Genomic DNA, 25,884 nt, shown 5'->3' with positions numbered 1-25,884 from the left:
ATATATATATATATATATATATATATATATATGTATATAAACAACAAGAAAAAGAAAAAAAGAAAAGAAAAGAAAAGAAAAAAAAATATACACGTTGAAGAGATATAAATCCGGTTTTCTTACAATTAACTAAAAATTACGATATATATATGAGATATATTCAAATATAAACTATTTCCTCTTTTAAACGTGATAGAATGTATACATTCTATAAATTACCAACATATTGATCAGTAATCTGTTTTATCGACAATAGATTAGAAAGAGCATCTTCCACCAATACTATTCTTTCTTTTTTTTAAATACGATCACTATAGATTTAACAAGTAAAGAAAGTTTTTTGTTATGATCCAAAAGATTTTACAATCCACAAAAGTGATTAAATTTGATACAAAAATAATAACATTACCAACACTTTGTCACAAACAGATTATAGCGCTAATATTGGTAACAATTAAAACTAAGAATTGTTATAGCTTGAAAATGCACGATAGTTACCTTAACAATGAGCAAACGCGAAGGGTGTCATGGCGGTTATGATCGAATTGGTTGCTTACTTATTAGCGGTAGTCACGTGATTTTGAATGTATTAGTATTTTAAGTATTAGTTATCTTAAAGTAGTTTGATAAAGTAAACTCATTAAATTGTTTGTTATATAAAGAGCCATAGAAAAGTTAAAAAGAGAGAATTTTTTTTTAAATATAATACATTATGTACATATATATATATTCGACATGATATACTATACAATACATAAATAAATACGTTAATATCTTATCAAATAATAATACAAATCTGAACTAAAATAAAAATCTAATTTACGAAAAATTTATATGGAATGTACTTGTAGGCATATTGTACTGTCAATAATGTATAAACTTCAAAAAGTTAATACTTAATAATAAAAGTTCAAAAGTACTCATTTAATTGTCTTTTGATATATATCGCTACATATTATTTCCGTCCATCCATATTAACGGTGGATTTTGTGTATCTATGAGAACTTCTTCCTTGACTTCTTGTTTTTGTTCTGGCTCAAACTCATCGATATCTTCGTTATCTTGTACTGACTGAGGACCAGTAGATTTATATTGAAATGCGGAATGGGATAAGTCAACTTCTACAGGGAATAATGTTACTGCCGATAATAAATCTGCGCTATTAGCATAATATTTTGCTAGCCCAGATGCAAATTTTTGTAATTGCCATACGACATCTTGAACATGTTTATTATCGAGCAGTTCTAATTTAACGAGCACATCTGCTCTTAATTTTGCAAATTTAGCACGAGCTTCTTGTCGACATCGTAGAACCAATCGATACTCATAATTTCCAGTTTCAACGCGATAAAGAGGTTCCTGTAATACTGCATAACTTTGTTCTTCGTCATCTAATTCTTTAACTTTCAAGCAATACGAAAGATATTCGAATTTTGCATCTGCATATTTGCTTATCGTTAAACGTGTATCTGGTATTGCTTTGTGAAGGTATGTGCCTAAATCATTTAATATAGGTTTTAGCGTTTTTAACATAGTCACTCCAAATTTTTCCATTTGTCTATGTTGTTCTCCGAATTGTCTAAATGCTTCACTAGCACGTGGCTGTGGCTCTCTAACGCCTATCGCTGCGAAAGTATCTCCGAATGCTAAAATAAACACAAATATTTTTCCATCATTAAAAAAATTTTATTTGATATTTCTTAAGTAAAATAAAATGATATATACTTGCCTTTGTAAATTTGAGTGAGATCAAAAAAGGTATGTAATGTTGCTTTCGCATGAGAGACTAATCCCCTATATAAATTTTCTGTACGTTGCAGAGCATTTAGTCTTTGAACAAGAGCATCATTGCAAAGAATAGCACGCGATAAACCAAGTGCATCAGCAGTTGCACTACCCATCCCTTCTACTAATCGATGTTTAACCTATGATCATTAATGGAAGGTAATGCTTTGGTAATCAAATAATTTATATTTTGTTTATTATAAACTAATCACCTTTTTCAAAGCAATGTCAAGAGTACGTCCTTGCTTAGGATCAGCATGCAATTTATTGTAATTAATGCTAATTTGGGAATCACAAGACTGTATCATTTTTGCAACTTCTACTTTTGTTTTACCCCTTACAGAGACCCCATTTACAGCTACTAGTTCATCCCCAGATTGAAGAGTACCATCCAATGCAGCAGGTGTATTGTCAAAAATTTGTATAATATATAGACAAGGACAAAGAGGAGATCCACCACCAATACTGATACCAATGAGGTTGTTGTTATCTTTTTGTATTACTACATTTCCAGAAGTAATAGTCATACCCCTAATGTATTAACAATACAAAATATTTATTAGTATTTGATCATATTGTTTGTTTACTACTACTCTAATACTATTAATAAATTTATTATTAAAAAGTAAACAATATATATATATATATATATATATATATATATATATATCACATACATATAGATTATTTAGTATATTTACTGTAATATTTCATTAAAAAAATATATGGTATACACATGCAGAATCATAAATTAAAGTACTTTATTAAATTAAACAAAAATTTTTATTATCCAATAAATACAAATTCAACCGATTGAATTCATCAAACTATCGAATAAATGAAAGAAGAGACACTCACAGTTGAATATTGGGAAGCTGTGGTATAGATTGATCTTGTGCGACCAATTCTACATCTGGTCTGTATTCCACAAGAGCAAATAATAGCAGAGAAGAAATTAAGCGATGATATATAAGCAAAATGTGCAAAAAGATTTTTTTACAAACATAGAAAAGAATATATATAAAAGTACTAGTGCATACATGCGGTCTTCCATCATGGCTAATTGATGCAATTCAACAATAGCTGGTGGCACGGTGGTTACAGAACCAGGAATTTTATCCTTGATTAATCCACTTGAATTATTAACTGAAGCATTGCCATGAGATATTAATGAATTATCCAATAAGCTGTTCCACCGCGCCGTGGCATCAGAGCATGCATGTTATAAGAAAAAGGAAGCACATTGAAACTGTAACGAAACATATAACAAATATAAATAATTAAGATCCATGATTATCTAAGACCAACATTTTATCTTCCTCGAAAAAGAAGTCATCTTCAAAATCCATGCTTGATTCTTCGAATTTTTCTATCACTATCTGTAATGTTAGTAAAATATCAGTGAAAAATCACATGTACGTGTTAATATGTATTAAAATCATTGTTAAAGTCAAACTCTAAATCAATGGAAGAAGATTAAAAACATAAATGATATATAAATTAAATATGAACTTTTATTGTTAATCAGGATATTGATTAAATTTCAGTAATATGAATCAGTAATTTGAAATTCCAATAATTTATCTATACCTAAAATAAGTTAGATGTCTGTCAAACAAATGTTAGTATACAATAAAGACTTAAATGTCAAATAGAAAAGCTTTGATCGCCATCTGGAAATTTGATGACGTCATATTCACTCATGATACTCGTCAAAAGGAAAGTGTATTAAACGTATAAAACTACATAATTAATATATTTTCGACTTATAATATATAAATTTATTATCAAATTTCATTCATACAATCGATATAATCATACATATATATATATATATATATATATATATATATATATGTATATATATGTAAGCAATACTGAAGGCTATATTAAAATTATTTCATAAAAGACCTGAAGAGGGCTGAAGTGTGTTATGGCAGTAGAGAGAAATCAAATGACTTTCTATAAAATTATAAATATTTTATGGTTAAATACTTCATGTTCCACGTTGACGAATTGACGCGACGTTGTTGACCTTCCACGTAGCATGCGACAATGGTAACGGTCTCGTTATGCCGGAGTATTCAATCGTAGATTCAGTAACAGAGTATATGTGAAATCAAATTAATCTTTATACATAACAGAAAAGATAGTATACAACTAGTGAATTAAAATGAAGAGATTCAGTCTTTTTCTCTTATTAGCCATTCCTCTTATCATTTTAAGTGCAAACAGAGGTAATGTATAATGAAATATTTAATCATTAAAATGTGTATTCTTTGATATGGTGACAGTGACAGATATAAAAATTAATAATTATCGTCATTCTTAATTTCTTTTTCAAATTTTTTTTCATATAAAATATATTGTCTTTACCAATTTTCAAATATAATATTGATGAGAATTTCTGACAGATTTAATTTCAAAAGATCTACTTTCATAACCTAACAAAAGGGTTTATCATTACGACGAAAAGGTTTTCATATAACATATTTTTATGTACAATAGTAAAAATTATTTAATATTAAAAGTATGCAATTATTTATAAATAATAATTTTATATTGACATATATCAAATCATATAAATTTTTTTTATATTCTTATATTGAACAGGATCTGGTGTAGCTTATGCTCAAGAAGATGAAAATATTGATGATATAGTAGATGTAGAAGGTGAAGACAATACAGTTATCACAGATGATGAATTGGAAGAAGAAACAACTAATGCTTCGGCCGATGCAGATACGACCATTTTGTTTACTAAACCTATTCATAATGCGTTATCTACCCTCGGTATACATTTTATATTCTTATGTATAATTTTATTCAGCATTTCTAATACATATTTGGTTGATAAAAAATAATAATTCTGTTTATAGAGTTACCAGCTGGAAATTTGGTAGAATTTCTTGTTGGTTTCACTAACAAAGGTGAAAATGATTTTGTTTTGGAATCATTGGATGCCTCGTTTCGTTATGCCATGGATTTTAACTTCTATATTCAAAACTTCTCTACATTCTCATTTAATAGAGTAGTAAAACCAAAACATGAAGCAACATTGGCATATTCTTTTGTACCTTCTGAAACATTTGCAGGAAGACCATTTGGACTCAATGTTAATCTTAATTACAGAGATGCGGTATGTAATAAATTAAAAGATAATGTTAAATACATTGATAAGACCTTATAATATATATTTTTGTAGAATGGAATCGGCTATAGTGAAGCAGTTTATAATGAAACAGTACAAGTCATAGAATTAGATGATGGATTGGATGGAGAGACTGTGTTTCTTTATGTGTTCCTTGCCGCATGCGTAATATTGACTTTAGTTGGTGGACAACAACTCCTATCATCTTTTGGTCGCAAATCTCGTTCTTCCACAACACGTAAAGCACCTATAGAAATGGGAACATCTAATCCTAATAACGTAGATTATGATTGGTTACCAAAGGAAACTCTTAATACACTCAGTAAGTACAGGAGTACAGGATCACGCAATAAATCACCTGAAACTTTGAATCCGCCACGTGCTTTCAATGATGTCAAAGAAAGAAATGTGATGTACAAAAAGAATAAACATAGACATTAAATTGGTTATAAACTTATCGGAGAGAATTTTTTATACACACTTTTTCTAGATAAATCCCCCAGAACACCAAAACAAAAAACCAAGCAAAGAAAAGGAAAGCGGACATCTCCAACAATGTCTGGAACAGAAAATCACTCAAATAATTTGAATAATTTATGAAAATAATGTCTATGATTAACATTCTTCTTAGGTGAGATAACAAAAATGTAATTTGTAAATTGTCATGATACCTGTATTATAAACATCATCATATAAAATTTGGAACAAAACACTTGATATCATAATAAGCTATTATTTAAATAATATGAGATTAGTATATAACAAAAAAAAAAGAAATACAAGAAATGTTGTGTGTTTCATTTGTACAATTTACATAAAAATTTTGTAATTCCATAAATATTATTACCCAGCATACATGTTGTTTCTTTGTAAAACGAGATGGGTATGTATGCATCTATGACAAAAAAGAAATAAACATGTGATTGTTTTATGATTATACTCGTATTACACACACGACAATGTGATCAGAATAAACTAGCCATTTTATATAAGTATCTTTATGATATATTGTTTCCCCTTACATTTTTAATAAAATTATATAAATCCATGTGATTAATGTTACAGTTTATTTCTTAATAATTAGAATAGAAAAAATAAATTTGTTATTCACCTCCTAAAAAAAAATCAATTTTGAAGAATAAAAAATTTGGAAAATTCGTGAAAAATTATATCTTAGTTCGTAATCATATTTTAATTATTGCTAGTTTCATTGTTCGAGTTTTGACAATTGAAATAAAGAAAGGTCTTTGACTTACTAAGCCACTGAACTGTTGAGATGTGGAATACATATAGCGACACCATACTTTGAAAACCTACTCTTAACTTTTCTATTCTAACCTATAATATGCAAACACGAAACGGAAAGTAACGTCGTATCAGATCTTATAAAATAATCACACGTCAGCCTTAGCTAATAGTAATAAGTTACGGTAAAGTGCACAGTGGCAGAGTGTGAAACGCATTTGAAAACATAAGAAAATGTCAGACGTGAGAGACTGGTTTAACTCATTACCAATATTTACGAGATATTGGTTATTGTTTACGGTTAGTTTGTCATTAATCGGTAGATTTGGTTTTATACATTCATCTACACTCGTATTATCCTATGATCGATTTATAAACAATTTTGAAATTTGGAGGCCAATTACCAGTGTCCTTTATTATCCTACGAATCCACCAGCAGGATTTCATTTTTTAATTAATTTGTATTTCCTCTATAATTACTCATTGAGATTGGAACGTGGTGAATATGATGGAAGACCAGCAGATTATTGTTATATGCTATTGTTCAATTGGTTATGCTGCGTTATATTAGGATTCATTAATGGCTTCCCATTGCTCATGGATCCTATGGTATTAAGCGTATTGTATGTATGGTGTCAACTAAACAAAGATGCTATTGTTAATTTTTGGTTTGGTATGTTCTTATATTTTTCTTATTAATTTATCCTAATGAATAGATAATAAAAAAAATATTTATCAATTTTTAATAGGTACAAGATTTAAAGCTATGTATTTGCCGTGGGTATTATTTGGATTTAATATGATCGTTTCTGGAAGTGGCATGATGGAGCTCTATGGTATATTAATTGGTCATATCTATGTATTTCTTAAATTTAAATATCCTCAAGAACTTGGAGGCAGAGAATGGCTTGTTACTCCTAAAATTTTGGAAACATATTTTCCTCCTCAAAGAGGTGGAATTCGATGGTTTGGCAATGCACCCACGGAAAGACCTGGTAGGCAACAACAAGCTAGAAATGTATTCGGTGGTCACTATTGGGGAAGAGGACATGTATTGGGAGAGTAGTTTTACATATTTAAAATATAGGGAAGGTATCACTTTAATGTTATCAAAGTTATTATCAAATCAGTGATTCAATTTATCGTCATCTGTACATCTTTGAATGTTATTGTATAATACACATACATAAATTAAACAAATAAAGATTGCAATCGGAAACAGAGAGATAAAGATATAATTAAAAAGTGAAAAGATATATCTAAAATATAGTTATAGATATTATAGTCAGTTACAATTTCAACAATAGCAATTGATTTGTTAAACTTAACATTGATAACTATTTATCTTTTTAGATAACTAGATATATCCAAATGTTTTTGTAATGTACTTTTATAATTTAAAAATAAGTATTTGATAATAATTCAACAATATATATTTACCTTACTTTATAAATGTAATTATTTTCTGTATATTTCCATAAATAATTTAATAATAAATGGCGATAGAGAAAAAAAGTCAAATGGAAAAAAAGAATTATGATTTTACAATTAATGTTTAGCATATAAAATTTTAACTGTATATAAAGAAATAAAAATTTAATAATTTCTTTTACTAATTAAAATTAGTAATGAGCTTTTCTGTACAGAAATATCACGATACAAGAAAATAAAAAGGATGTAGCTATGTTTTTTAAAAGAAATAGGACAACTATGGAAATAAATGTCTAATACATAAAGAAATGTGATTTTTATATCTTTTATATTTCCAATGCCTTATGACAAATCTGAAAAGTAATACATGATTCTTAATACAATATAATAAATAATTTTAATACACTTTTATATAAAACATATGATTTATTAATGAGGTTTTCTCCTCAGTGGCTATGATACCTGCCAGTATTTAACTTTGTAACAAAGTAAATACTAATCAGGCGGATGGGATGCCAACCCCTACCAAGAGCCCAAAACTGACACTTTTCTTTACAATATTATAGCTTATATTAAAGTTATTTTCTGATATTAAAAAGTCAAAAATTTAATATATTAAATTCTTATAGATATTATAACGGAAAGTGTGAGGAAAGGGCTCTATACTTACTAAATCATTCTTCTGGAACTTCTAATAATCCATTATTTATATCGTCGATAAGATCATGAGGAGGTCTGCCTTCTACAGTACAACCAACAGACTGACACGTGCCAAGAATTTCTTTTACAGTGCCGCTTAGTTTTCTAGACATTGATCTTTGTCTCATGGCACGTGCAATAGAAACTATATCATCGAATGATAAGTTTCCACTATGCTTAATATTCTTCTGCCTTTTTCTATCTCTTGGTGGTTCTTTGAGCGCTTTAATAACTAAAGAAGCAGCAGATGGAACTACAGAAATAGTAGCTTGCCTATTTTGAATTGTGAGTTGTACAGTAATTTTTAAGCCCTTCCAATCACTGGTAGCTTTGGCGATATCGTCACCAACTTTTTTGGGTGACTGTAAAATAGAGTTATGAAAACAAAACTCAAACATTTTTTTATTTATGGTATCAACATTGATATTTATATTTTTAGCTTACCAAACCAAGTGGACCAATTTTTGGAGCAAGAGATGAAGTTGCTCCAACTTCACCACCAACGCATCTCAAATATACTATAAAAAATTATACATCATTAATATCATATTTTTATATATTTAATAATTTCACTATAATAATGTCTTTAAAATACCTTTTTTAATTTCATTAGGATCGAATTTGGGAGGCATTGTATATAATAATTTATAAAAACTTGAAGAATTAACTTAGATGTTATTGGATTTTAGTAACGATCCTTTCCTACATATACACGCGACAAGTTGCACGTTACGAAAGAACGGAAAGAGCAATGTGATGGCAACTGGTAACATACTACGTGATTCAAAATAACTTTTCAGGGTTGCCAACATTAAGTATATTTTACTCTTTATTCTAAACGAAAATAATTGGTCAAAAAAATTTTGCACCATTTTTAAAATATTATAATCGAATGGATCCATTAATTCATATTAATATTGTTTTTATAAAATAACTAAGTTTTAGATTTTAATTGTTAAAACGTTTAATATATTAGGTTAGAAAGACATAGAATATTAAATTCATCTAAAGATCTTCTCTTGCCTTCTCTTCTCATAAATTCCTCGTATAAAAGGTAGCAAAATTAAATTTGTGCATTTTTATTTACGTAACATTTATATAGAGAAAATCAGAAATACAAAGTATATAAAACGTACTAGAGCCAAAGTAACTATATTCGATGACGTAAATATTATTTGGTATCAATTAAAGAAAGGGATGTTTAAAAAAATAGAGAGAGAGAGAGAAAATTATATATAGTTTTGTTAATAGGCATAAATTTGTTTTTACAATTCGCCTTCTATCTTTATTATTAAAACGAAAGGCTTTCACAGAGCAGAGTTATGCCTTTATCACGTGTACGCGTAATACATGCCTGTACCTGCCTGTGTAATATATGTCTGTATCTGCTGTGTAAATAATGAAAAATACATGTATACATTGTATACTTGTTTGTATACTAAGCGCGATAAATGTTACAACAGTGTATACAATTTATATTTATGACAAGGTTCTGTGTGAATCGAAAACAACAAGCTGTAGCGCAATGATATAGATTTTTTTAAATTCCTTTTTATTATTATTATTATTATTATTATTATTATTATTATTATTATTATTATTATTAACTTTTTCTTTTTTTTCTTCTTTTTTATTAGTGAGCGGCGTTATTTCGTCGTCCTCGTCTTTTGCGGCCTCCTCCGGAAGAACGATTAGAAGAGGCCCATTGTTCGTAAAATCGTTCTGCCTCTAACCATTCCTGGTATTTGTACCACCATTCTTCCCATTTGATGTAGTCATCTAAAGTAAGGTCTCGTAAATATCCTCTTGCTTTGTAATAATCGTATCGAACTCGTACGTCGTCCCAACATTCTAAACCTCTTGGTCCTTGAGCTAATAATGATTCAGGATAATGTCCAGGAGGTGGAGATTCGTAACCCAATCGAGCGATTCTTTCTTCACCCTCTATTACAACTTTCATAGCATTTTCTCCATCTTTAGTGATACGCATATTTTCCATATCTCTACGATCCACGCTCCATTGAGCCATTTTACCAAATCTACAGAAATAAAATTTCTTTGATGAATCTTAGATTTTTTATCGGTTACGTTATATAATCGAACAATGAATGTATTTATACATTTCAAATTATGATCGATCAAAATAATTGTTTAAGTAGTACCGTTCGGATAATGTCATTCTCGGTGGTCCTACATGGGATGCTGTAGAAGAACTGTCGCTATCTTCACTAGGTGAAGAGTCCGGTGGTTGACGCATCATCGGCGGTGCTCCATGGCTCGAATGTGTTTTTTCTACTTTTACAGGTTTGCGCATCTACACAATATATAAAATGAAAAATGTAATAATATCGATGATATCCAGAATATATTGTGAAAAACGTATTACTGCGACGGAATTTATGGGAGCTGAAAAAAAAAAAAAAAAAAAAAAAAAAAAAAAGAAAAAAAAAGATAATTAAAGCAGCATCTATGCTTCGGATTTACATGGATAATATGCTACTAATGAAGAATCAAATTAGCAAATAATGAGATAATGTATAATAGATAAAATGTAAGGAAATATACCAATGGTAGAGGATCAGGAACACGCGGATCCTCGGGCAATCTGCTATGATGTTTCTCCTTGCGTCTAACCTTGGCTTCTTTTTCTTTTAGAGCCTTATAATCCTTCTGATGTCTCGGTGGAGGTTGAGGTGCTGGGGGTGGTGTACGCGGACGTGGTAAAGGTGGTGATCTTGGTCTAGTTCGAGGTGGCAGAGCACGTGAACTCGAAGGTACAACCTCTTTAGGATGTGCACGCGCACGTACCGGTGTTATTGATCTTGAACGCGAACGAGATGGTGGTGCTATACGACGACGTTCTTTCGGTGAACAGACGGAACATGATCTATCCGAGCAGGTACTCCCTGTACTAGGACTTCTCGCAGCTCTTCCTCTTGTATGAGAACGTTCTCGTGGTGATCTAGGGCTTCTAGCACGAGGACTACGTGGTCGTGGGCTGTGAGGACTTCTTGGTCTAGGACTTCTTGGACTACGAGGATGACTTCTACTTGGTTCTCCACTTGATGTACCTCCGACATAAAGTTCTTTATATCCACTGTGTCGCCATCTATTCGGATCACGTTCTTCTACTTCCAAAAGCTTTTTATTCCAATAGCTCGACTGAGACTCACGAGCTTTTCGCATGACGGTATCTAATTCCCTCCGTTTGCTCGAACTTTCACCATGTGGTCTAGTCTGGGAGACGCTAGTGTCCATCCTAAGTTTGCTCGAGCTGCTACCACTGCCTCCTCTCCTTCTATCATAGTCTCGTGACATCACTGATAGAGATACGAGTAAAATATTTCATATTAAATATTCGTTGTAGATTGAAGAAGATATGAGAATAACGAATATGTAAGAAGGATCCGATGGAAAATTGCTTTTTACCTGAATTAATGAATATTTTTGGAAGATATAGAGGATGTAAAAACAATTCAACACGACGATCCCAATCCTTCCTGTGAAATCACAGTTTAGATTTCAGAACATGACAGTAATACGGCTGCAATAATGAATATGCACGTTGATCTAATTGCCGTAGAATCTCGAGAGTAAACCAATGCTCGTCTCTTTGCGTTGGGCTGCCTAAACGGTTGATTGGCCTACGTGAAAAAATATACGTAGCAAATCGGTATCATCTTGCGTTGAGTCAAAACACTAGCAGGAAGGTTAGTGTATATCTTGCGAAGCGCAATTGCGCTTCATCTTGTTTTAACAATGATAAAATATGAAGAAGAAGAAGAAGAAGAAGAAGAAGAATAAGAAGAAGAAGAAGAATAAGAAGAAGAATAAGAAGAAGAAGAAAAAGAAGAAAAAGAAGAGGATGATGAACCGCGAGATCCAGAATATCCGAGGTTTTTTATTTTATTTTATTACTATTATTATTTATTATTATTATAAATTTTTTTTTTTCTTTTTTTTTTTTTTTTAGTGGACGTATCACCCGTACGCGATGCCTTACCATCGCCACTCTCTCCGTATGTCCAGAATCGTGTGGTACGCTTCGATCCACGATCCATATAACGCTGCGCGCGCGTGTATGAACTTTCGAACGCTTCGAGAAGCGAGTTTTTAGATCGCACGAACGGAAAAACTGACGAACGGACAGATAGACGGACGGACGGACGGACGGACGTATGAGCAGTCGTACGTATGAACAGTTGGTGGACATAGAAAGTCTAGAAATGCATTGTCGTTGAAGCGAGCGCATCATCTTGGCGGTATCGACAAGAAGAAATTGGTAATAAGCCATATATATGTATATATATATGTGTGTATACACACACACACACACATATATCGGCACTTGTCGTTGTTGTTGTTTACAATGCATTGCCATTATCGCCGCCATTGCCGTTCCGCCGTCGTCTCACCGTCGGTCCGCTATTACAACCGTCGAACTTGCACAAAGTGCGCGCCGCCTCGGGAGCAGTGCGATGTTGCCGTTCGGTATTCCGTACCGAATAGCCGCGTGGGCGCGCGCGCGCGCAATCGCAACCGCAATCAAGCGAGCGAGTGAGACCGCACGATCCTCGGGCTCGTCGTCAAAGATACACGAGTATATAAGCGTACCGTCCGGCCTAATCGGTGCCTGGACGAAACGTTCTTGTTTCTCGAGTCAGACGACGACGACGACGACGACGACGACGACGACGACGACGACGACGACCGCGATGACAATTCGTCGAAATGACGACGAAAGAACCGTTCACGTTCCTTCCCTCCTTTCTCAAGGGAAAGAATGGACGAATGATGATACGTCAAGGTCGCGCGAATTTGCGAACGATCAAACCGCGACACCGTTTCGGTCATTGTACGTACGTACCAGAGAACGAGCGACGAACGAACGAGAACACGAACCAACAATCGCGAATATCTCCGGGGACCGGTTTCGAGAAGAGATTTCGAGACTACGACTCGAACATCGACAAGCGAAGAGAGGAGTATATGTGTGTATATATATATATACCGCGTTCTCTCTTCTGCCTCCTTAGCACCCCTTACTTTTTACTCTTTTTTTTCTGTTTTTTCTTTTTTTTTTTCCGTAATTTTCACGAACGCAAGAGCGAAGTTCGGTTTCTCTCGCTTCTCCTTCCCACTTTCCTTTTTTTATTTTTATTTTTTTTTTGCGCACTGGCGGCAGTACACACCTTCGCACACTCTGATTTCTCTCTTTATATCCCGATTTTGCACTAAAATTTTTTTTTGTTTTTAGTTTTTAGTTTTTTTTTTATATATACATATATATATATATTTTTTTTTCGTGTTCTCTTCTCTTTCTCTCCCTTTTGCCTTTATTTGTTCAAAGGAAACAGAAACAGGACTCTCATCTGACCCTCGCGTCAGCACTTGGGCTGCGGTATTTTTTTTTTTCGTACCGAAGCGTCAAAGCCGTTCATCCGCTCGCGTCTGATGGTTATCACCTTGAAAATCAATCGGCCATTCGCCGGAGCGCGACTACTTCCTTCGTTATTTTCGTATCACCGCGATCACCGGACTTTGAAGGAACATTCGGGCTAACGACGACACTCACTTTTCTCACCGCGGCAACTCGAAAACTTGCATTTTCTGGCACAAATTCTCCACAAAATCACTTCCGCGTGTGACGTAGTATCTCAATAGGGAACGAGGAAAGACGTTGCTTTCCCAACTCAGCAAAATGAGTACCCGTATACAATCGTCTACTTGCCTCCTTCGATGCGATACTAATATTATTTTTAACGAGTCGTGATGATGTCGAATTTTAACTGGTCGATTTTAAGAAGAACGGAAACTTTCGTCCAATCAGTGACACGACGATATTCTCTGTCCTGAGCATTCGATCGTGCTCATTGGTTGAGTCAGTAACGCTTTCTCATTGGTAATTTCCATTTAAACTTCTATTATTCGTCGAAGATTCACTCCGATAGATATATACATGACTAATGTAGAAGGGTGATAATTTTGTTCGTAATTTTATTATTAAATGTTTGTTAAATATGGTGATAGCTATAGGTTTCGAGGGTAGTGCGAATAAATTAGGTATTGGAATTATACGTGACGATGAGATTTTATCTAATGTACGAAATACTTACATCACACCACCGGGCGAAGGTAAGCATAACCTAACATATATTATTTTCTATTTTATAATTTTCTCATTAAATTAGAACAAGGAATTTCTTTTCATCTCTCTCTCTCTCTCTCTCGTGATAAGGATTTTTACCACGTGAAACTGCGGAGCATCATCGAAAATGTATAATTGATGTTCTTAAGGAAGCATTGTACAATGCCAAAGTTTCTATGAAAGAGATCGACGTCATATGTTATACGAAAGGACCAGGAATGGGTGGTCCTTTGACAGTTGCTGCGCTAGTGGCTCGTACTATGGCTCAGATTTACAACAAACCGATGGTAGCGGTCAATCATTGTGTGGCTCATATCGAAATGGGTCGTTTAATTACTGGTAGTACAAATCCTACTGTGTTATATGTGTCAGGTGGAAATACACAAATTATTGCATATTCTCGTCAAAAATATCGCATATTTGGAGAAACAATAGACATTGCCGTTGGCAATTGTCTAGATCGTTTTGCAAGATTGTTGATGCTTTCCAATAATCCTAGTCCTGGATACAACATTGAACAGCTTGCAAAAAAGTAAGTATTAAGTATTAAGTCTTTTGACTTTACTTTCGAAAAGATTGTTATACGAAAGATTTTTATATTTGTAAAGATCGTTAGATATGTCTGACACGATGGAAACTTAATAAAATTTCATGAATGTAAAAAGGGGAAAGAAGTTGGCTCCATTGCCATACGTAGTAAAAGGAATGGATATATCTTTCTCTGGTATTTTAAGTCATATCGAGGAACATCTTTCTAATTGGATCAAGAATGAAGAATATACACCAGAAGATTTGTGTTTCTCTTTGCAAGAAACAGTTTTTGCCATGCTGATCGAAATCACTGGTAAGCAAATTATTTTTTTTGTTTGTCTATCAAAATAGTTTACATAGTTTTGATAATTCATATCATTTTTTAATCTATTAAAATTAATAATTATAGAAAGAGCGATGGCTCATGTGGGAGCAAACGAGGTATTAATCGTGGGTGGTGTTGGATGTAATGAAAGATTACAGGAAATGATGTCAATCATGTGTAAGGAAAGAAATGCAACATTGTATGCAACTGATGAAAGATTTTGTATTGACAATGGTGTTATGATCGCTGTCGCGGGATTGTTACAATATAAGAATGATGGTCCTACTCCTTGGATCGAGACGACCTGTATACAAAGGTATAGAACCGACGATGTACACGTTACGTGGAGAACCTAAGATGTGGAATTTTAATAAAAATATGATTATTTTATTTTCTGAAGGTAGTTCCTTTATAATGATGTCAATCATTCCTTATTAGATTAAGTATATATGATAATAATAAAAGATCTATTTAGAATAAGTAGAAAAAAGTAACAAAAAGTATTAATTCATTAATTCTCAAGATTCATGGATTTATGGATTCGTGATTGGAAGAAAGATTAGATACGTGATTTGTAGTATAATAAAAAGTACGACGGGTCGTCGCTATATTGAATAATCGAAAAACGGTAGTAGCGTTAGATATGTAGGGTAGTGGGCGGGGGTAGGGATGGGGATGTGGGCGAATGTGACACCAGCAACGAAAGATACGCAGAGTTTGTCGCTTGGGATAATCTTCGAGGCACGCGCACAGCTGGCTTCCATCCAAGTAATGTCTCTGTAGGAGATGGCAGCAGTTATAGTAACTGAAGTAGCACCACCACATCACTACCACCACCACTACCACCATCACCATCACTACTACTATTACCGTTATCACGTCAGTATCGCTACCGTCATCAGTAATAGCGGTAGCAGCATCACCACCTCCACCGGTAGTGAAGACGGTAGCCTGTAATAATATTAGTAGTAGTAGAGTAGTGTGGTAATGTAGTAATAGTAATAGTAGCAGAAGTAGCAGCAGCAGCATCGACATCGACAGTATCAGCAGCGTGCTACGTTGGGTTTACTTGGCGCGTAACTTTTTTCCTGTTTTATTTACAAAATTCTCTCTATTTCTTTCTCTTTCTTTTTCACGCACTTATTCTCTCTCTCTCTCTCTCTCTCTCTCTCTCTCTCTATATCTATCTCTTCCTTTCTTTTAATTTCTTTTTCTTTTTCCAATGTACATATACGTATCTTTACAAAGAGAGATTTATCTTTAGCGACCGCAAAATGCGCGTTGATAATTCGAAGATAAAATAAAAAAAAAAAAAACAAAAAGAAAACAAATAAAAAAAGAAATTAAAAAAGGGATTTTTTATCGGTCGAAAAGGGTTATGTAGGAAGGAGATATATATATTTCGTTCATTTACGGTGTTGGTCGCAGTGCTTTTCGCGGTCCTTGTGCCAAAGAGGGCAAGAAGGGTCATCTTAAGCGGCGTTTAATCGATAGGCGAAACGCGAGGAACGTCGATCGCAGCGCTCGCCTGTGAAACAAGTGGCAGAGGAGGAGGCACCAGTCGAGCGTCGTCGTCCTCGTCGTCGCTAGTCGATTCTCGAAGGATTCGAAGAGGAAGAAGAAGAGAAAGAAGAAGAAGAAGAAGAAAAAGAAAAAGAACAAGGAAGAAGATAAACATCGAACGGACAAGATGATTCGTTTGAATTTCACAAAGAAATCATTATAAAGAAATTTTCATCATTGTCCTCGAGAGGAAAATTTTTTCTCATAACGTATATCTATTCAAAATAATATATGTCATATTGAGATTATATCGAAAAGAGATATCCCTCTCCGATCGTCATCTTTTATACGTCGTAGCGAAAACGACGAAATGCAGTTGATCGTGGCGCCGGTCCCGCTCTTTTCTTGGTGACTGCTATGCTTGAACGAGAAGAGGTGAGTCGCAAAAATTTCCTAAGTACACGAAGACAACGTCGACTCCTCTCTCTCTCTCTCTCTCTCTCTCTCTCTATCTATCTATCTATCTTTCTCTCTCTCTCTCTCTTTCTCTTTCTCTCTCTCTCTCTCTCTCTCTCTATATCTTTCTTTCTTTCGGCTATTTCCGTATTGTAGCTCTGCCTTCTCGTGCATACGGAACCAAAGCTAAAACACGACGAAGCTAAAACACGAAGCTAAAGCACGACTGGGATGATTCTCAAATGTTTTTTTTGATATTTATATATATATATATGTATATATATGTATGCGCGTGTGTGTGCATACATTATATATTTCTTGTCTTCTTTTTTTGCGTGCACTTGTGAAAGTTCGGAAAAAAGAAAACAGAAATGTAAGATTTTTAAGAGAGAATGGAGTTCGACGATAGAACGAGAGAAATTCATCGATTACGTTGTATCAATCAAATTTTAACTTTTCCTTTCGGATACTACCTATATCTATTCATCTTATACCTCTCGATTTCGCCCTACGGGGGCTCAGCGAATAAGCATTAAACGCTCGGTGAACACTGGAATGGTCCGTTCTATCTCATTTAACCTCTTTTTCCCTCTCTCTTTCTGTCTTTCTTTCTAATCCTACATCTGTCAAGGTTTTAATATTCGTATGTATCTTTTTTTGTCAATTTTATACTTACATATATACATACGTACATACATATAAATATATTTAGAGAGAAAAGAGAATAGTGTAGTGTTAGATATTAAGTTCGAGTAATCGATAATGCCGAAATATCGATTTCGAAAAATCAAGTGGACCTAGAAAGAGGGAAAGAGGGAAAGAGAGAGAAAGAGAATAAGCTCATTTCTATGGGGTTTAACGCAGTTTAAAGAACAAAGAGTACTAAATTTTAAAATAGTTTAAAATACTTTCGAAAGTGATAATATAAGAATAATAAAAATTAAGTAAGAAATTAAACGGGGAGAGACAGAAAGTACTTCACTTTGTCACAAATAGGTTTCGAAAATTATATCTTTGTCAAAGGCCGAGCCTTGGCTTACTAAATGCAAACGACAGAAAGAGAGAGAGAGAGAGAGAGAGAGAGAGAGAGAGAGAGAGAGAGAGAGAGAAAGAGAGAGAGAGAGAGAGCTGACGTTATATTTTCTCAAAATTCTACCTGGCCAAGAAAGTAGGTTGCGACATGTAAAGATGACATTGTATTAGCCACGCACGACTTTTATATCTTTGCTTTGAACTACTAATAAGATTGTAGTAATAATTATCTATATTAGTTTGCAGGTTAGCTCTTTGTTTTTTTGCATAGTTATCAACCATGAAGGTAAAACTCATTATTTACATCGTATGTTGTTAATTGTTTAACTTTTATTTCCCTTTTTACTTCCAAAATATATATATATATGTATATAAGTATATATATATATATATTCCCGTATTGTTATAATTGCATGTAAGTACATATGCAATATAAGTACATATGCAGGTTAATTTTTTTGGTATGGTACTATCCGTAATGGTAGTCCACCATTTTGAAAATTTACCTACTTCGTGATTTTCTTTCTAACATTTTGGTCTTTACACTCCATAGTGATATATATCAATAATTCGATTGTCTTAATTATATATGTATATGCATATATTATACATATGAAATTTAATTTTTTGGCATGGTATTGTTCATGACGGTAGTCCACCATTTTGAAAATTTACGTATCTTGTGATTAGCTTTGTAATATTTCTTTCTTTTCATTTTAAAGTGATATATACATAAGAGAGAGAGAGAGAGAGAAAAGAGAAAGAGGAAGAAGATAAACGAACCGGTGTAAAGAGTTATAAATTCGATTTCCGAGCCAAAGTTAAAAGCATGTACGATCGTTTGGCGAACTACGTTGGACAGTCTGTTTGCTTTCAGTGTAATTTGCGAGCCACTTGAAATCATCTCGTTTTCTATCGAGTACACTACTCGAAACAACTAAACGATCTTGTAAATTAGGGCTTTTAAATCGATGTCATTTAAGTGAATTTTTCAAACGGCACATACTTATATATATATGTACAAACATAAATGGCCCAATCGATCGATCCAATTTGAATATTCCTATATTTTTAAAATTGTGGGGTTTACAGGATAGGTGACTGTCAAGTAGAAAAGCAAGAAATAAAGAAAGAGAGAGAGAGAGAGAGAGAGAGAGAGAGAGAGAGAGAGAGAGAGGGAGAGAGAGAGAGAGAGAGTTTGGGATAGATGGGGGAAAATAAATTAGGAGGGATAATGAATCTAATCGATACGAGATACCTGACCTGAATATATTCGAACAAAAGTAAGAAAAAGAAGGGAGAAAGGGAGAGAGAGAGAAGGAAGAAATGGGAATATGTCATGAACAGATATCATCTCAGCAATAGGTTATTACAATTAAATTTCGAACTAATGAAATTCGAGATGGAAGAGGATAGGTATAGAGAACATTTCACGGCAATTATGACAATTTACTGATCGTTCGATAACATTTATAAGAACGAAATGTTCGAATGTGATTTGCTATAATTAAAATTAAAAAGAAAGTAAAAAAAGAAGAAGGAGAAAAAATCAATTTCAAAATATCGCAATCAAGAAGATTATGATGCTTATATCAAGTAAAACAGTTCGATCGCAGAAAAAATTGAGTGTTACTTATCGCGTCAGTATCATTTAAATGTTTGATCCTATAATCGTATGTTAAATAAATGATCAGTATTACTAATAATAAAAAAAAAATATTAATATGGCGTCATATAAGTGATGCAATTCTTCCAACGCGCAACCATGATAATTAATTATTTATATCGACCAAAATATTCTTATATAGACGAATTATATTTGTTATACAAATCTTAAAAAAAAGATCATTGATTAATAAAAAATATTAACCAATAATAATATTTTTACATTGATCAATAAAAATTAACCAAAAATATTAAAATATTATAAATGGAAACGTATAAAATTATATATGTCTTTCTAGAAGATTTTGAAGAAAAATAGATTAAGGTTAAGAAAAAAAAAAAAGAAAAAAGGAAAGAAAAGAAAAAAGAAAAAAAAAAAGAAAAAAGAAAAGACGTATGATTTCGGGCGTTTTCCTTTTATTTTTTTTTTATTTTTTTCCCCTCGTTTTTTCTTTTTAACGCGAAGGAAATCTAAAAGATCTAAAGACATCCCGGTTAGTTAATGAGTGTCGGGGGGTAGTGTGGGATTGTTATTCATTAAAAACCCCACGTTCTCTCGGGTATTATCTCTTGGAATGTCTTTTGGATTATATCGTGGATAGAGTCCCTGGGCGAAAGTGTACTATCTTTGGAAGGAAAGATGGGTTTGGTGGTGTTATCACCTGTCCCTTCTCCACATTCCATCTCATCACAATTCGCCCCATATACCCTCGTTACCCACATGAAAAGATGCATGCTAGGCGCATCCTCGCAGACTCTGCATCCTGAAGCATTTTGTACGTGCCGCCAAGTGTATTTGCGACACGCTGGCTAGCTAGGTCACTAGGGGATAAAAAATCGATTCACTTCTGTCCTTCTCTTTTCCTCCTTTTCTTCCACTCGTTCCACTTCTCTCTCTCTCTCTCTCTCTCCCTCTCTTCTTCCCACTCTCTCTCTTTCTCTCTTTCTTTCTATTTTTCTTTTTTTCTCTCTTTCTCTGTCTCTCTCTCTCTCTCTCTTCCGTCTTTTCTCCGTAAGAGGCTCGTTTAGTCGTCAACAGGGAGTTACCTAGATATCATATTCATGTATTCTCGTTGTATCCTCCCTTTGGCTCGAAACAAAATACACTAGGTAGGTAAACAAGAAAATAGGAAAGGAAGAATAAAAAAAAAAAGAAGTCTCGATATCTATCTGAGAAATATTTGTCAATTTTTATGGTATTGAAAATTGCGTCAAACTTTACGTCTATCGATTCGAAATAACAAGGATAATATGAATAAGTCTTATATATGTAAGACTGTATTTCATACTTGAATACATACACATACGCATGCGCGCACAAGACAAAAATATTTGTATTATTCGTTAGTTCGTTCGATTAATTAAATAAATAATAACGGTTGCATATTTAACGGAATATATTTGAGAGAAAGTAGTTCGTCTTTTCCTTTCTTTCGTTTTAGAGCTCGATCGATTGAGGTAACTACTTGCTATATAATTTTATTAAGTTTCTGTAGAACCCTTAATAAAATTCGAAGGTTCGAGAATAAAAGTTTTTATTTGCGATTTTTTGTGAAAAAAGGAAAAAAAAATTGTCCGCGTGTGAAAGAATAGAAAAGAAAAGAAAGGGAAGTCTGAAAAATTTCATTAAAATCAATAGGTATAATAGAAATTCTTAAATCGAGAAAACGTGTTCTCTTGATCAAAACAGTGTTACATTTTGGTGGTCAAGGGGGTTACGTTGTGCTATTTACAGTACTCGCGCGGACAGAAGTTTATGTTCTACCGATAAAAGTTCCGAAAATAGAACGGAATCGATTCATTAGATTCTCGACGTTCCAAGAACAAGAAACTTCGAGTTAGGATATTTGAAAGCGATGACGATAATGACAATGACGACGACGTTTCGGCCGCGTAGATTATGTAAAAGCTTTTTTAATTTTAATTTTTTTTCCTAAAGTTGGCAATAAAAAAGATCATTTTCCAATAGACTAGAGGTACTTTTTTTTATGTTCTTTTTTTTTATACATAATCGATTTGTGTGGATATCATCGAACCACGTGGGATCTTATCTTGATTATCGAGACAGGTGCTTTCCAATGGAATTTAGGTCAGAGTTTAGTAACCCCCAAAGAAGCGTATAAATATAGTGCTAAGGTAGTCATATATGACAGCGTGAGATATATGATGTACACTTTTTCTTTCTTTCTTTTTTTCAACAATTTATACGAAATCGTTTATATTCTTTTTCTCCCCTATTTGTCTTCCTTTCCCTCCCACGTAGAAAGTGATCTACATACATATATGTTCATCCTAAGAAGACTAACTGCAACGAGCTCCATACGAAAATAGTAACACTCGGGATTGTATCGTTCTTGAAATCTGGCCCCGTTACGTCTGGAGGCGATACGATATGATCGGTCTTTGGTGGGGTGGTAGTTGTTTAAAGGAGATGGTTAGGATGATTTCGCATATAAACTTGCACGAAAGCTGAGAGAAGATATGGATGGATGGATGAATGAAGCGAAAGGAAAATCGAATTTGATCTAGATTAACTTATTGTATTTTGAATGGATCGTTGTATGGTAAGATTGTTAAGTAAGAGGATGCTTCGATGATTTACAGATGATGACAGGGTGGTTCGCAGCGAGGGAGTCGAGGGTGGAAGATCGACGGAGGAACGGATGAAGCGGACGAGGCGTAACGTCGTCGCGGAGGAGGAGGACGAATCAGAGGAGGAAGAGGAAGAAGAAAAAGAAGAAGAAATCAAAGAACGAGAGGGAGAAGAGATAGCGAGGGAGAGGCGGTGGAGGAGGGGCAGGGGCGGAGGAGGAGGAGGAGGAGGGGTAGGAGTAGAAGCAGAGGGGTCGGTTAAGTTTTCTCAATCATCGTCGTTGTCGTTGTCGTTGTCGTTGTTGTCGTCGTCGTCATCGTCGTCATCGTCGTCATCGTCGTCCTCGTCGTCCTCGTCGTCGTCGTCGTCGTAGTCGAATCTGCCTGTCAGCGTTGACGTACTCGGCCGATGTTAAACGACAAGAGGTTCGAAAACGACGCACTGGCGGCGGAGAGCGAGCGTCGTAACAATGGGAGCGCTGTGGTCCCATCAGGCCCGATGGTGTTGTTGTCGTCGTCGTCGTCGTCGTCGTATGCGATACCAAGCTATGGAATCGCAAGCGTTGCTTGTAACGATCAAGGATTCATGTTCGAGGGCGTCGGTACGAGGACGACAATGACAACGATGACGACGACGACGGCGACAAGTTTACGCCGCGCAGCTACCGCGGCGGTAGGTGGCGGAGGGTTCTGCACCGGAAGTCAGGCCCCATCGGCGGTCGGAGCCGTCGTAGTTATGGGTGCTGGCACCGGTTGCACGACTGGCGAACGTACGAGTAGCAGTATAGGCTATCCGAAGGAGGTTCGATACGCGCCGACGAGCGTGACTTCGGCTCTTTCGCCGGCTATTCCGTCAGCCCTTCCATCGGCTCTTCCATCGGTTCTTCCATCGGCTTTAACATCGGCTATACCGTCGGCTATTCCGTCGGCAGTCCCGTCGGTCGTCGGCGGGCCAACGCCGACGATCTCGGTCCCGCCACCGACCACGCCGCCGGCCACTGCCGGTGGGGCTCTCGTTCAAACGGGACAAGTCTCGATACTACAACAACACCAACAGCAACAACAACAACAGCAGCATCAGAGCCAGCTACAACAAACGTCGGTGCCGCCGCTACCACCGCCCCTGCCGCTGCAGATGCAGCAGCAGCGTGCCTTCTCGAGGTCTATGACATCTCTACCGCCAGAACCTTTCATGATAATGCGTTCGAAGGCTCTAAATCGACGGGTCTCGATCAACGTCGGTGGCGTCAAACACGAAGTATTATGGCGTACCCTCGAGAGGTTACCGCATACTCGGCTCGGACGCCTTCGCGATTGTAATACCCACGAGGCGATCACCGAACTCTGCGACGATTATTCCCTTATCGACAACGAGTACTTCTTCGATCGGCATCCAAAATCATTTAGCTCAATACTCAATTTTTATCGTACCGGAAAGCTTCATCTCGTAGATGAGATGTGCGTCTTAGCGTTCAGCGATGATCTCGAGTACTGGGGCGTCGATGAGCTTTACTTGGAAAGTTGCTGTCAGCATAAGTATCACCAACGAAAGGAGCACGTCCATGAGGAGATGCGCAAAGAGGCCGAGTCTCTCAGGCAGAGGGAGGAAGAGGAGTTCGGGGAGGGGCAATGCGCGCAGTATCAAAAGTGGCTCTGGGATCTTCTCGAGAAGCCAACCACCTCCATCGCCGCGAGGGTGAGTCTTTCAAAAGCTTCTCCAAGCATTTTTTTCTTCTTTTTTTCCCTTCCCTCATTTTCTTTCTCTCTTCTCCTCTTTTAGTCGATCTATCTAGCCATCTACCTACCTACATATTTACCTATCTACCTCTCTCTCTCTCTCTCTCTATCTATCTATTTATCTATCTATCTATCTATCTATCTATCTATCTATCTATCTATCTATCTATCTATCTATCTATCTATCTATCTATCCATCTATCTATATACCTATCTATCTATCTATCTATCTATCTGTCTATCTATCTATCTATCTATCTATCTATCTATCTGTCTGTCTGTCTGTCTGTCTATCTGTCTGTCTGCTTATCTGTCTGTCTATCTGTCTCTCTGTCTGTGTGTCTGACTATCTCTCTGTCTATCCATTTTACCCATCTATCTATACATCTATCTTTTTCTAACCGTTTCGGTTCGTTCGTCAGCGAGATATGTGCCTAACCAGAATTGCGATAAGAGAAAACGTCGCGTCTCGGTCTAACCAAGAATGTAGGAGGAGGGAAAATACGAAGAAGCTGAGATTTACCTTCATTTTTGAACGGTAGCCAAGCGTGCCGCAACGCCAATGATATTCTGGCATCGATAAAACCAAGCAAACGTCGAAGGGCATCCAAAGAAATTTAATTCTCCTTCTTCCTATTCCCTTATCTCTCTTCCCTCCGATGATGTTGATAATGATCAACTCCTCCTCTTTCTCCTCCTCCTTTTCTTCTTTCTCTTTTTTCTCTTCCTCTCGAATTTATCGACCGATTCGCGACGTTTCCGTTATTCGTAAAATACGACGACTGATGATTCACCGTGACCTAGATAAAAACATTTTCTTTTATTATTTTCTTTTTATTTTTTTATTTTTTTTATTATTTTTTTTTTAATTTACTAATCCATTTACGGTCTGTCTCCACGTTTACAGTTTCCGCCGGAGCATTTACTATTCAAGCAAAGGTATATTGATTAAATCGATATTAGAGAGCATCGATTAATATTCGACGTAGCTCACAGCATATATTGTGTTATATACATTATATACATATATGTATATTATATATTATATATATATAAATTTATTATATATTTATATATATATATTATATATATATAGACGATAAATTAAATGTAGTAAGAACGTTTGCGAGCGTTTGCGTATGTATATCGTTTGGAACGTTACAAGTTGTCATTTTACCGCCTTTAATTTATTTATTAGAACGTTATCACACTTAGGCTAGTTTATTCAATATCGACCCTGATCGTACCTCGACGTACGTTGAAAACTCTGTTGAAAAATTTTTTATCGTATTTTCATCGAAATATTTTCTTAAACGTCGAGGACTGATCGAAGTTCGTAGTTACGTGTGTCAATTTCAGTCGATAGGACGCAACGAACCAAATTATTAATTTAGATGAACTTTTTGTATTCTTTTTTTCTTTTTTTTGGCATTTTAGTTATTATTATTATTATTACTATTATTGTTAATATATTTTTTCTTTATTTTATGCTCGCTTGTGATATTTCAAATCCATTTATTGTCTTCCTATTTTTCCTGTTTTTATATATATATTTTTTTTAATTTTTGTGATTGTTCATTAAAA

General features: G+C 34.7%; 7 protein-coding genes across 30 annotated transcripts in view; 4 read left to right on the top strand and 3 right to left on the bottom strand.

Annotated features, from left to right (window-relative positions):
* Positions 1-5: 5 nt before the first annotated feature.
* On the bottom strand, positions 6-3,535 carry LOC124432761 (PRKCA-binding protein). Of its 6 annotated transcripts, XM_046981906.1 has the most exons (7): positions 3,376-3,535; positions 3,094-3,164; positions 2,826-2,972; positions 2,644-2,703; positions 1,998-2,316; positions 1,730-1,925; positions 6-1,646 (listed from the first exon to the last, which is right to left on the bottom strand). In XM_046981906.1, the coding sequence occupies exons 2-7, from the start codon at positions 3,132-3,134 to the stop codon at positions 949-951; spliced, it is 1,461 nt and encodes a 486-aa protein (XP_046837862.1). In that variant the 5' UTR covers positions 3,135-3,164; positions 3,376-3,535; the 3' UTR covers positions 6-948. The 6 variants fall into 6 exon arrangements, with proteins under 6 accessions (XP_046837862.1, XP_046837864.1, XP_046837865.1 ...); XM_046981908.1 differs by lacking the exon at positions 2,644-2,703; XM_046981909.1 differs by lacking the exon at positions 3,094-3,164 and having other exon boundaries at positions 2,826-3,034.
* A 247-nt stretch (positions 3,536-3,782) lies between these two features.
* On the top strand, positions 3,783-5,928 carry LOC124432764 (translocon-associated protein subunit alpha). 2 transcript variants are annotated; one of them, XM_046981917.1, is made up of 5 exons: positions 3,783-4,022; positions 4,399-4,578; positions 4,665-4,924; positions 4,991-5,258; positions 5,427-5,928. In XM_046981917.1, the coding sequence occupies exons 1-5, from the start codon at positions 3,959-3,961 to the stop codon at positions 5,534-5,536; spliced, it is 882 nt and encodes a 293-aa protein (XP_046837873.1). In that variant the 5' UTR covers positions 3,783-3,958; the 3' UTR covers positions 5,537-5,928. The 2 variants fall into 2 exon arrangements, with proteins under 2 accessions (XP_046837873.1, XP_046837872.1); XM_046981916.1 differs by lacking the exon at positions 5,427-5,928 and having other exon boundaries at positions 4,991-5,393.
* A 318-nt stretch (positions 5,929-6,246) lies between these two features.
* LOC124432765 (derlin-1) lies at positions 6,247-7,921 on the top strand. Its single transcript, XM_046981918.1, has 2 exons — positions 6,247-6,854; positions 6,931-7,921. The coding sequence occupies exons 1-2, from the start codon at positions 6,416-6,418 to the stop codon at positions 7,245-7,247; spliced, it is 756 nt and encodes a 251-aa protein (XP_046837874.1). The 5' UTR covers positions 6,247-6,415; the 3' UTR covers positions 7,248-7,921.
* LOC124432766 (60S ribosomal protein L12) lies at positions 7,922-9,063 on the bottom strand. The gene is made up of 4 exons (XM_046981919.1): positions 8,907-9,063; positions 8,756-8,829; positions 8,283-8,673; positions 7,922-7,965 (listed from the first exon to the last, which is right to left on the bottom strand). Exons 1-3 carry the CDS (start codon positions 8,941-8,943, stop codon positions 8,287-8,289), a joined length of 498 nt encoding a protein of 165 aa, XP_046837875.1. The 5' UTR covers positions 8,944-9,063; the 3' UTR covers positions 7,922-7,965; positions 8,283-8,286.
* A 477-nt stretch (positions 9,064-9,540) lies between these two features.
* Positions 9,541-14,023, bottom strand: LOC124430049 (serine/arginine repetitive matrix protein 1). 13 transcript variants are annotated; one of them, XM_046976176.1, is made up of 6 exons: positions 12,315-14,006; positions 11,741-11,955; positions 11,485-11,631; positions 10,877-11,382; positions 10,474-10,625; positions 9,541-10,350 (listed from the first exon to the last, which is right to left on the bottom strand). In XM_046976176.1, exons 3-6 carry the CDS (start codon positions 11,627-11,629, stop codon positions 9,945-9,947), a joined length of 1,209 nt encoding a protein of 402 aa, XP_046832132.1. In that variant the 5' UTR covers positions 11,630-11,631; positions 11,741-11,955; positions 12,315-14,006; the 3' UTR covers positions 9,541-9,944. The 13 variants fall into 13 exon arrangements, with proteins under 13 accessions (XP_046832132.1, XP_046832122.1, XP_046832105.1 ...); XM_046976166.1 differs by having other exon boundaries at positions 10,877-11,631; positions 11,741-11,811; positions 13,887-14,023; XM_046976149.1 differs by having other exon boundaries at positions 10,877-11,631; positions 13,887-14,016.
* Positions 14,024-14,076: 53 nt separating this feature from the next.
* On the top strand, positions 14,077-15,705 carry LOC124430086 (probable tRNA N6-adenosine threonylcarbamoyltransferase). 2 transcript variants are annotated; one of them, XM_046976199.1, is made up of 5 exons: positions 14,077-14,213; positions 14,342-14,446; positions 14,503-14,991; positions 15,125-15,303; positions 15,400-15,705. In XM_046976199.1, exons 3-5 carry the CDS (start codon positions 14,636-14,638, stop codon positions 15,669-15,671), a joined length of 807 nt encoding a protein of 268 aa, XP_046832155.1. In that variant the 5' UTR covers positions 14,077-14,213; positions 14,342-14,446; positions 14,503-14,635; the 3' UTR covers positions 15,672-15,705. The 2 variants fall into 2 exon arrangements, with proteins under 2 accessions (XP_046832155.1, XP_046832145.1); XM_046976189.1 differs by lacking the exon at positions 14,077-14,213 and having other exon boundaries at positions 14,237-14,446; positions 14,550-14,991.
* Positions 15,706-16,179: 474 nt separating this feature from the next.
* LOC124430026 (potassium voltage-gated channel protein Shab) overlaps positions 16,180-25,884 on the top strand; it is a 41,291-nt gene continuing 31,586 nt past the window's right edge. The window contains exons 1-3 of one of the 5 annotated variants that reach the window (XM_046976027.1): positions 16,182-16,391; positions 16,744-17,253; positions 22,576-24,259. In XM_046976027.1, the coding sequence (XP_046831983.1) occupies positions 22,973-24,259 (1,287 nt within the window). In that variant the 5' untranslated portion in view covers positions 16,182-16,391; positions 16,744-17,253; positions 22,576-22,972. Of the gene's footprint in view, positions 17,254-22,575; positions 24,260-25,884 lie in introns of all 5 variants that reach the window. The other 4 variants (XM_046976036.1, XM_046976055.1, XM_046976019.1 and 1 more) reach the window with 4 other exon arrangements.

Source organism: Vespa crabro, chromosome 1 (genome assembly GCF_910589235.1).
Source record: "Vespa crabro chromosome 1, iyVesCrab1.2, whole genome shotgun sequence".
NCBI classification, from domain to species: domain Eukaryota; kingdom Metazoa; phylum Arthropoda; class Insecta; order Hymenoptera; family Vespidae; genus Vespa; species Vespa crabro.
This window is presented reverse-complemented; position numbering and strand designations above follow the sequence as displayed.